Here is an 11943-nt window from a genome sequence, read left to right on the forward strand (position 1 = left end):
TTCTTGTTGAATTTATAATCAATTCCAAAACGTGTTCTAAGAACATTGCAAATTTCACTTATATACTCCTTAACTAAAGCGCAATCCCAGAATAGATGATATAATGTTTCCGGTTCGCGACAGCAGAATGAACATTTATCGTTCTCATATTTACCTATTTTGTACAGAAAACTATTTGATGCTATAATCCTATGAACTAACCGAAAATGAAAAATTTGTAAGTAGGTATTCCTAGTAGCACTGCGGACATCTGCTACAGTGCCTTTTTGAAAGTGATCTATATCTCTCAACCATTTTCCTTCAGCATTGCTTTGTGTTTTGTGATGCGTTTTTCCTAGGTGCTGAACATATTCCAAATACGCTATACGGGATAATTTATTTTTTTGCGAGGATTATTTTTAATGGGTAAGGTATAATTGGGTATGTTAGTTGAAATTTGTAGTTAGTTGTTAATCGTGTAATCGTTATCGTGTTATCGTGTTATCGTGTTAATCGTGTTAATTGTTAATTGAAACGTGTAACAAGTTAATCGAGGTAATGAAATTGGACGCTTTTCATCGAAACTTTCCCGTTTAACATCTATTTCTATTCATATTTCGACCTCACCGCGCCTCTTCGACCGCCGCCATGAGTCAGGTGGAAATGCCGGAGGCCCGTTTTGTCAGGGGACGACCCGATATGGCGATTATCCGCGGGCAGCAGTTACCTATAACGATCGAAAGTTTGGCAACCGGCTAGGACCGAACCCGTGTCCTTTCGGTAACAGTGTACGAGTACTTCTCGTGATAAGATCTACAATCAATCTCCAAAACTAGTGCGGTGACGAATGGTCCTGGCCCTCGGTTCTAGGTATTCAAAGAAACAAAACCTGATGTGCTGTCGCCCGTTTCTTCGACAATGCAGGTCGTCAATAAGTTCCCTCCGTGGTTCCGGCTTCTCCTGATTTGTAAAGAAATAAGTTATCTCAGCACGTCCGTCCGATTTATTAAAACAACATTATGCTTCGCGCAATGCGTTTATATGCTAAAACATTTCGCATGCATTTTTCTCTCTCAAATCTCAGAGCATACAGCAGTCACTGTCGCGTTTCGTTGGAAGCCCTCATAAAAATGCAAACAAAACAAATCAAAATACATCTGTTGCGTCATATCTTTACCATCATAGCCTTTACCATTGAGAGTAGATAAAGTGTTCGTCTTTTTTCATATTCGCCAATTCCAAGTGAATTAGGTGAGTGATTCGTTAGGTCCAATTCGTCCAAATTCGTTAGGTGTATTTAAATATCTCCTTAAAAGGACCAGAAGAAATAAGTACAAACGTCCCACAGCCTAACAAGGTGTTTCGTCACATTTCATATAACAGGCTACGATTGAAAAAAAAAACAAGTCAAGTTCGCATAAAAGAATACATTTCAATAGTTTGAGCACATTCAAAAACTTGACGCCATTATGCCATAAAAACCCCGCGCCAAATCTCTCAGAGACTCATGACTCAATGACCTGCACGGTCGTGCGACCTGACCCAGGTCACACCACGACCTCTACGTCGGTGAGGAAGGCGGCCGTGCGGTGGACAAACTCCAGATAGGCGCTGACTCGGGTGTAGACTCCCGGGTGTCCGGCCGCACCGCACTCCCAGCCGAACGACACGATACCGGCGGCGAACCACCGACCTGAGGGGGGAGGGGGGAGCAGAGGGTCAGGGCGGGGCGGGGCAGGTGGGGGGGGGGGCAGGTCAGGTCGGGACAGGGCAGGGGAAGGCGAGGGAGCCAGAGACCTGTCAGACGGGACAGAGGGTCAGGTCAGGCCAGGGTAGGTCGGGGCAGGATAGGTCAGGTCAGGGTAGGGGCAGGACAGGGATAGGGCAGGACAAGAGGTGATTGGTCCACGGTTCAGGAGCGGAGCGTTGATTGGTAGTCACTGTGAGGGATGGTATATCTCTTATCAGTTCAGCGCCCTCATGATTGTTCCAAGAGTTTTTCCTCTCATTCTCATTCTCTTTCTCTCACCCTCCCTTTCTCTATCCCTCTGCCTGGTCGCTCTCCTCTCCCTCTTTCCCACCCTGCATACCCACCCCTCCTCTCTCCTCTCTCTCTCTCCCGCTCTCTCCCTTTTTCTCTCTCTCACTCTCTCTCTCCCTCTCTCTCCAGTCTCCCCTCTCTCCCTCTCTCTCTTTCTCTCTCCCCTCTCTCTTACCGAAGCTATCCCGGCAGCTGAGCGGTCCACCGCTGTCTCCTGAGCAGGTGTCCACTCCTCCTCCCTCTTTCCCGGCGCAGATCATCAGACGCTCGTCAAATCTGACAACGATAGTGACCATTCGTCAATTAGCATAGCCATAGCCGCAGTTGAAGAAGAGTCATCGTTTACGCTTCTCACGTCAAATGATTGAGTTGTATTTTTTCGTTCAGGCTACACGGAGTTCCAAAAAAGTTATTCGACAGACCCAGGCCCAACTAGAGCTCTATCGTAACGTAGCTTACAGCTATAACGTAACGTAGCTATAAGGTGGCATAACTACAACGTTGCGTAACAGTTGTAACGTAACTATAACGTAACATAACGCAACTATAAGCTAATGAAACTACAATAACTATAACAAACGTAGCTGACCAATGACCATAGTACCTAACTATAACGCCACGTAACCACACTAGTGATTACATAACATAACGTAATCATCGTAGCTATATAACGTAGCGTAACAATGAGGTAACTAAGACCTGGCCCACCTGTTTCCATAGGCCCTGCGGCAGATGGCAGGGTCCAGAATCTCGATCAAAGCGCCTCTGAGGAAGCGAGACGCGTAGTCGGCAGACTTGGGATGGTTGGCGTCCACAAGACCTGCCGGCAAACGGAACGACAAGGGATGTAGGCTACAGCGTCGTTCAAAAGTAGAACAGTCGGCTGAGCATGGCGCGGTGGGCTTGGAACATTCAACGCATGATTTCGGCTTTTTGAGGCCTGCCCTGCAAGCTGGTTAAGTGTTGACAGTTGACAGATAACAAGCAGATGACAAGTTATAAAATAAGATACATCGATAAGCATTAATACATATTTTTCAACAAACGTAACTGACAGGCGAAGTGGTAACGACAGCAATCCAATGAATGGGTGGACGAAACAAATGATGAAATATCCTTTTTAACCGAACACCGGCTGATTTACTTTATCGATTCGTAAACAACAAAGGTAACAAACCATATTCAATACACCATGGGTACTGGGTAACAAAGGTCCAAACAACAAACAGCACAACAAACAACACAACAAAGCACACAAAACAAAGCAAACAAAGCAATACGTTTAGTACATCAATCCGAGCAGCTCACCCCAGCCGGAGATCTGGCACTGCTGTCCTATCACCAGCGTGGTGTTCTGGGCGGGCAGGCAGAGAGGTTGAATGTAGTCACTAAACCTCAGACCGTGGGGCTCCCCGCGGCGGAACTTGAGACGCATCATGGCGATGTCGTTCCGCTGCCCCTGCTGGAGGTCTGCCGGGAGGAGGGGAATGTGGTGTTAGATAGGGGGGGGGAAGTGGTACACGAGGTAATCCTGCAAAGGACACCATCACTTAGCAAAGCTTGCAGAATAGAATGTATGGTAGAAAGCAAGGTACAAGGCTGGTACGACCGTACGAGGCTACAGCCATTCCGTGACATTTATTCAAGTTTCTTTTTCATTGAAAATTTTTAGTCACGAGTGCGAATGTAAAGTCTAGTTAATAAATATTCATACTATTGAAACCAATACATGAATACAGCCTATGAAACTCCGACATCGATCCTCTTTACTGGGTGATATGCTCAGTACCTGCGCAATGCCATGGACTCTCTGAGGAGGCTACTAATCTCTAAACGACGCGGAACTATTTTTAGAGCGATAAATCGCTCTCGCATCGGTTGGGATTCGAACACACGTCCACCGCTCCCCGTCACTGACCTGGGCGGTGACCGGGGTTCCGGTACACGCTCTCCACCGCCAGTACACGCTCATCGGGATCGTCCGGGTTCTGCAGGTCATTCTGAGCCACTCGTACCTGCCGACAAGTTATGATTTTTGTGGTGATCTTTTGGTTGTTGTTAAACAAAATGTACTGGAAAATGTACAGGCAACGGCGGGCTACTATAAGAAAACAAACATGAGTGATACTCGATAGACGCAACATTTACGGCATAATTGCCCGTGGGTTCTTTTTCGTAGGAAAAAATGGCCTGTAGTGCCGAAATTAAAAATGCCTGTATTAATAAATGCCTGTATTAAAATCCTTTCTATTTTACGATGCTAGAATTATTAATAACGCTTATTCAGAATTCAAGTTAACTAAAGAGGCGAGAGCAATTAGCAATATAAGCGGATGAAAAGGGTCAGACAAGGATCATCTGCAAGACCCATCAAGTGCGTGCCATACATCCGACATGGTATTTATTTCACCAAACACTCCCCAAGCCAAGCCTTAGGACTTGAACAACCCTGAGCTCGTCCCAACAGCCCGTGGCCCAAGTCTCCCCCTATCCGCATTCCGCAATACCTGGTAGTTGTTCTCGTGCTTTGTGTGGCAGTGCGCCGCCGTGAGAATCAGGTCGTCCGAGATCACTATACCGCCACAGCTGTGCTCGTAGCCGGAACCGCGCTCGTTGGATATCTCTATCTGCGCCTGAGAGAAGAAGGAAAACAATGTACGATGGCTGAAATATTCCATTTTAACATCGGTTATCAGGATTCGGAAAGCATATCAAACAAGTATTGTAAACACCAACTGAGACCATCTTATTTGAATATTTGACAAAGTAATAAGGTAGATATGCTATGTGAGCTTCATTCAAGGTAGTTTCATTATCGATGGAAATTGGCCGTTGGGTAAGATCCCTTACACAAAACGCAGTTCAATCGCCGCTCCACATATCTGCCACGGATAGACTTACCTGCCAGGGATAGGTGCCAGTAGCGACCGGAGTGCCCCCTACAACTCTAGTTCTCTCCCGGTTTCCAGAGGGCTCTAGTAGTCGCTCAAAGTCGCTAAGACCGAACGTGGGCCTCACACCACATTGTGTCGGAAAGTTGAAATGGTATGACAGGTCGGGTACGGGGGTGGGCGCGTCGGGAGGCGCGGGGGTGGTGACCTCCACAGGGGGTTCGGGGTGGGAGGGGGGCTGGGTGACCGGGGTGGGGGTGGTGGGTGGAGGGGGAGGCAGGGGCTCTAGGTGATCGGTGAGGACATTTTCCGGCGCCAGCGGATCTGAAAACACAGAACGAACGAGCGGTGCCAGTGGAAGGCTGCAGTAGGCGAACAAATGGGTGTGTAGGGCGTAGGCGCTGAACAACTGCGAAAGCCAACTAGCGAAATCTCATAGCTCCCACTCCCAGCCTCCCAGGCAAGATCGTGGATAAAACCACTGAGATAAAAATGTGTGCACACTTCGTTTCGTCGACAACCTGTCCCTGAATAACGATCATTATTTACATCTACATTTATCAACCGTTCAGCCTAATCCACCACAAAGTCCCGCTTCAGCTCAGACAAAGTCGGGTAAACGAACCCTTCAAACCCCACTCGGCCTTGCCCTACTCTCTCCCTAAATCCACCTTCAATCTCCGTGAAATCCACCCTCAAATCCCCCTCAATCCCACCAGTATTCCGCCGAACTGCACCCCTATCAACTCACCGCTGATGAGCCGAATCTGTTCCGGGCGAACATCAATGTTATGAGAAGTGGCGCCCTGGAACAGGAAGGTGATGATGGTCGCTCCCAGGTTCTTCAGAGATATCTCGAAAAAGTCCGAATGAGGCTGGACAACAGGCACTGTGGGGAAGATGTGAAACAGGGAAGATATTACTTGGAAGATGTTATTCAGATCAAGCTCACAGTCAGGGTCGGGTTAGGTCAGTGCAAAGACATGGTTAGTCCAGTTAAGTCCAGGTCAAATAGGGGTCAGGTCAGCCGTCGCAACAGTGTTCAGGCAGTGTCTGTCTGGGTCAGGTAAAAGTCAGGTCAAAATCAGATCAAAGTCAAGTCAAGATCAGGTCAACTTTCAGGGACATCATCATCATCAATCATCATCATCATCATCATCATCATCATCATCATCATCATCATCATCATCATCATCATCATCATCATCATCATCATCATCATCATCATCATCATCAATCATCATCATCATCATCATCATCATCATAGTCATCACACACCTGCCACGTAGTCAGATTTAGCCTTGAGAAAGCGGCACTCATTTGTTGCATTATTGTGGCTCCAGGCTTTACACTGGGCATGAATGCAATGCACGGCGCAGTCCTGCAATGGAAACAATACAGGGGTGAATATAGTAGTTCAATCGAAAGCTTCACAAACTAAAGAATGAATAAGGCAAGCATGTATAGTAACAGTAGCGAATAAGCAGATCTAACTTTAAATCGTCCCGTCTTACGATCGCTATAGCAACGTCAATCATATTACCGAATCATTTTACAGTAAACGGCAGCTCTGTCTTTCTCCGCCACCTCCAGTAACTATACTCACCCTCATACTAATGTCAGTGACCAGCCTGGTGGCCACGTTGAGCGCCTTTCCAGAAATATGCCGGAACGATGTGATCACGTGACTGCCAACGAGAAAACCAGCAGTCGAGTTAAATGGCGTAAAAGAAACACACGTGACCTCATGGATATTTTGCACATATGCCTGCTTGGAACAGCACAGTGAGGCGTGAGCTTCTATTCAAAACTTATCAAAAAATGCCGATAAAAACGAAGATTCGTAACTATAAATTGTGAACGAGACACGACAAAATAAAGCAGTTACAATATGAAATATCGTTCCATTTACGCAAGTGCATTACTCATTAGGCATCGTGATAAATTTCATCAGAAATAAATTATCGGGAATATACATGAACAGCGTAAATGTGAGGTGCAAACGGATTACAAATTAAAGGGACCCTCCCACCTTAACATTAGATTTGAGTTGAGATAGCCAAAATGGGGTCCCTGGCTCACAATTACCGGTTTCGGCACTCACAACATCGAGAAATGCCCTAAATCGGAAATATTGAATTTCAAAATTGCAGCATTTTGATTCAGAGGGGCTAATGCATAGGAATACCCCTCTGAATGTGTGACGTCATCGCAGATATCTAACGATTTTTAAATGTTTGACTAAAACGTTTTGTAGCACGCGGTGGTATATGCTGCTTTGCGCGCAACAAATGCCGCACTTTCAAATAAAGTCGCTAGGAACAGGGGAGATCCCAAAAAGTAAACAAAAGTAAAAGTCTAATATCTTGAAAACCGGTGAATATTTTTCGATGAAATTTGGTAGATATTCGTTTTTGCTCTTTCTGAACCGAGCGACATCACTTTCATGCCAATTCATTAACTTTTTTGAAGGTGGGAGGGTCCCTTTAACACGCCGAGCCAGTGTTCCATTTTTCAGACTTTTTGGTGGCAAGTCACACCTAATGGGGAAAATACTTTCATCCCTAAAATATGAATGACCGACCTTACTTCATCTCTGAAAAATGTTTCGTGTATTCCCAACAGCCAGTTTACATATCACTTGAGTTGATGCACCCTCATCCTTTTGTTTCACACCATGTCAAGATCCTAACATGAAATCCTGGTTTATCAGTTGGCATAAAAATTGGCATCACACCATTTTGCAATACTCCAGTTATTTACTTCCCTTTTTCTCATCCAAGGATTTTTGTTTCTTCATCGGCACACCCAACCAAAATCCAATTTTAGAACACTGCGCGCGCCGAACGCAATAGAAAATTCATGTGTAATAATTTACTTGATCAAGTATCTTTAGTGAATTATTATCCTAGCATATTTACTTTTTATCTTACATACAGCACGCTTTCAACATTAAGCTCACCCATCGCCATCCTTGATGCCTCGCTTAGTTCGTAACAGCAGCTGACCTTCCCTCGTGTTGATCCCGGTCGTAAACCTGGCCCATCGCTCTTCGGGAGACCGCACAGTTCTCTGAGGAAAAAGGCAGTTCGTGAAGGTGCGAAGGTCTTCTGATGGGAATAATGATGCAAAAAAGTGGTTGACTCACGTGGGGAGTGGCAATATTGAAGGATGGTTAGACTTTACGTGACAGGATACGTTTAAGCCAAAATAAATGCCCATTTATTTTGAACGTAAGATTTATTCACGTTTTACTTGGTACCTGCACAAGTACTTTAACGGGTCGCTGTATCTAAAAAAAACTACAAACAAGTCACAAACAAAACAAATTTAGAGAGGAATCTTGAACGAAAAGTGACCAGAACATTCATTTATTCTTAGATTACTCGAGTTATTTACCGAAGCCTTGCGAACATAAAGGAGGTCACCAAATATAAATATAGTTAGGTCCGATTAACCCTCAGTCCGACCGTTACGTTACCGCGACTGTGCCGTCACTATACAGCATAAAGTAGACGCCATGAAATACAACCCCTTACCACGACCCCAGACACATTCATAACGGTTTCGGCGACGGTCAAAGACTTGCTTACCAACCTGATATGCATGCGAGGTCAGATCTTGTCGCTGCTGCTTAGCGTATGCCGGTGCATCTATAATTAGAAACAAGTGGTAAAAACAGACACAGTTGTTCCGGGGTACGTCTCATGCTCTGTGTCTGTTGTATGTGTGACTGTGTTATGTGCGTATGTGGGGGGAGGGGGAGGGGATCGAGGGATTTCCCACACCAGTACCTAACTTGAGCTTCTGTTTGGATCGTGGAGCAGAGAGCTGTCGAATGATTTGCTCGCATGTCTAGTCCATAACACGTATATCCCGTGACTATGGGTATTTATGAGTCATTGTTTATTTCGATATCAGACGAGTTACAATGAGTGACTCAGCGAAGATTATGAGCACTGTGAAGGTATCGATGCGGGTCAGGAATTATCGGTGTAAGCCGCTAGTCTTTGATGTGCGATTAAATCGGCATATTGAGTACAATGTGAATTGCGTATCGTGTATTTTGTATAAGGTCATGCATGGCTATTGTTTGTTATGCGCATGTGGCGCTTGGCTTGCACATATACTTTCATACTATGTACCCTACGTAGGTGAGTACAATTATGTCGTCTTGAAACGGTCATCATTCGCATAAAATACCTTGCAGGCATTACTTATCCATCCATAATCTCGGGAAGTCAGCAGTCAGTAAATCACGGCGTTTGCTTTCTATTTTCGTACACCGATTAATCCTTAACCCTCGCCGGCACAGGGGGGGGGGGGGGTTGATGCAACCCCCCTAAGGTTTTTCGCGAATAACTCGCGTAAAAAGCGGCCGATCGCGACGAAACTTTCAGTACCTTCGCATTGATCAATTTTACACCTACCCTGAAAATTTCATGACCCTGACCCCAATGTCCTTTGACCTGTGACCTCTTTTCTGTGACCATGTTTGGCCGAAATCGCGGTTCGGCGCATGTCGGCTCGCATTAGCCGCGCGTTTGCAAGCTTTTCGTGGTTTCAAACGTTCAAACATGTGATTTGATGTTGCTCCCATGCATTAGGGTGGGGGTCAAGGTCACCTGAGGGTCAGGTCAGGTCATTGACCTTTGGTGACCTTGGGTGACCTCGGTTCACTTTTTCGAGTTTTACATGTTTCTAGGCTAGTTTTTGGAGCTGAATTCGAATTTAGCAACCATTGAACATTTACGAAGAAGTTTTGGTGCCTTTGTAACATGTTACGAAGCTGTCCGAGGCGGTTAACACGTATTACGAATACCCGTCACAACCCCTACCGGTTGACCTGACCTGACCTGACCCGACCTGGTCTAAATGCTTAAAGACATCATCTCTGATCAAAACTAACACGATATTCGTGATCAACACCCCGGAAAACCACATAGCAGCCACACTTTACGACTTTCTAACAGGTCCCGATTTTCCCGGTTTTCGGGTCATTGACCTGACCTGGAAGGTCACCCGATGACCTAGGACCTTAAAATTGGGTATCATCGGCTTCGTCTCGTGACGGGCAACACGCTCGTTTTTTCCGCGAAGCTCTAGCTCGATCAGGGGCCAAACGCGAGGGGGGGGGTCGTACCAACCCCCCCCCCTTGTGCCGTCGAAGGACTCAAAATGGCCTGTGCCGGCGAGGGTTAAACCATTTTCAATTATTAGTTTCGATGTAAAACAAGTGATCCGCGGCTTTACAGTCGTAGACCGTAGTCCAAGTCGGCAATGTATACGTCACCGCACGCAGCGTCAGGCATTGACCTTAAACTTAAAATGTTTTAATGTGAAGCTATGGATGAGTGCATATTGCATGATCATGTGGGCTATACTGATTAGTGATTACTACGTTATGTGCAATGCATGCACTGAACACATCAACAAAGCCAACGTCAACACTCAACACACCATGCAACTGCGCCGTAATTCCACAACACGGAACTCACAAACAAACCGTCCCAGCAACCCAACAAAGCCCCTGACCTCCCCATACTCTCACCTTGTGACGCCCATACCAGCCAGGATGAGGTGAGCAGCAGCACCGTTCTCACCCACATCTCACACCTGTGGAGTTCTCACACGCGGCCGCACCTGCTCACGTCTGTTGTGAGACTAGACTGTCCACCCGCGGGCCGGCGCGGCGGGGCGGGTGACGGTAACGTAAACAGGACTCTAGGGGTGTTCCGAGCGCGTCACTACAGCCACCGCGCCGGTTTTCCATGCCGTACGGGCCGGACAGAGGCGCACTCAGGTCAGCGGGAATGGGGGGAGGGGGTGACGAGAGGGGGTGGTGGCAGGTGACAATAAGCTGCGTGGATATGACATGCTGTTAGTGCCAAATCACAGATCAACGATGCTCATTAAAAGTGCTTGTGTAAAAATAAATCAATTAGACGGTTTCTCATAAAAATCGTGTTCTCACCGCCCATGAATAAATACTTAAAATATTAATGAGATATTTTATCCTACAAATTAACTGACTCAATTTATGATGCTAGCCCTTTGTTGACATCCTGTAACCGCCCCTGTCCCTTGCAGCAAGACCAGCATGGCTGCAGAGCGGCATGCCATTGGGCGAGCTCCGGGATAACCTATTCGTCGAACGCCATGACTGAGAGTGAGTCTAAACGGCACCGAATGCTGGGGATTTACGCTGGAGAGTATCGTTACTGCGTAATATGTTAATCGCACTGAAATTTAGGGCTGCTCCCGTCTAAACTATGGTGTCTGTTGGCAGCTGGGATGTCCCAATGCACTGTAGAACTACGGCTGTATAGAGTGCAGCTGCACTAGCAGCGTAAATATTGATCAGAATTTCTAAACAATCTCTGCATAATAAGCGTGCTTTTCTGACTGCAGATTCTATAAGTGCCGTTTATCGTTCCTAATGATTCGTAACAAACATCTACCAAAGAAAAATGTTGTCAGTGTTACCGATGCTATATGTGATAGAAAATTCGGTAAATATAACAGATTATGAAATATACATATAAAGTACCCATCTTTCAATATGAGATGTAGAGGAAACAAAAACTACAGTGCACTAAAAAACCTGTCAGTTTGATAAAAGTCCGTAAGCAAACTTCCCGTGTTCCCAAGGAGCCTCTTCCAGTGAGTTCGTTTTTCTGCACACGCCTCGGGCATATTATTAAGCATCACATAATCGATTCTAAAAACAAATTATCACTGCAATAGCTGCCATTTATTTTTCACATTTACAGAAAGGTGACTCAGCTTCACACACGAACAATGTAATAGTCACAACAAATAGGCGTTGGCCTAAATGTCGTATCGCTTTTATCAGCCACAAAAAAAATAGCAAAGATATTTTCAGTCAGCACTTTATCGATGTATCGCCCTGTGAAAAAGTTTACGAGATGCTTGATAAAGATACTCGTTCGTATCTTTCTCAAGCCTTAACACGCGCAGTGGAAGGGTTGCGAGTACTACGCCCAGTGGAAGGGGGGCGGATGTCGCCCC

At 45.9% G+C, this 11943-nt stretch overlaps 1 protein-coding gene across 1 annotated transcript; it reads right to left on the bottom strand.

Moving 5' to 3' along the window:
* Positions 1-964: 964 nt before the first annotated feature.
* On the bottom strand, positions 965-10797 carry LOC122393503 (transmembrane protease serine 9-like). Its single transcript, XM_043389562.1, has 13 exons — positions 10463-10797; positions 8509-8564; positions 7874-7983; positions 6518-6599; positions 6190-6292; positions 5663-5800; positions 4922-5235; positions 4528-4653; positions 3939-4035; positions 3329-3490; positions 2729-2840; positions 2196-2296; positions 965-1672 (listed from the first exon to the last, which is right to left on the bottom strand). Exons 1-13 carry the CDS (start codon positions 10518-10520, stop codon positions 1527-1529), a joined length of 1605 nt encoding a protein of 534 aa, XP_043245497.1. The 5' UTR covers positions 10521-10797; the 3' UTR covers positions 965-1526.
* Between the last annotated feature and the right edge of the window lie 1146 nt (positions 10798-11943).

This window comes from Amphibalanus amphitrite, unplaced genomic scaffold, assembly GCF_019059575.1.
Source record: "Amphibalanus amphitrite isolate SeventyFive unplaced genomic scaffold, NRLGWU_Aamphi_draft 000538F_arrow, whole genome shotgun sequence".
NCBI lineage: Eukaryota > Metazoa > Arthropoda > Thecostraca > Balanomorpha > Balanidae > Amphibalanus > Amphibalanus amphitrite.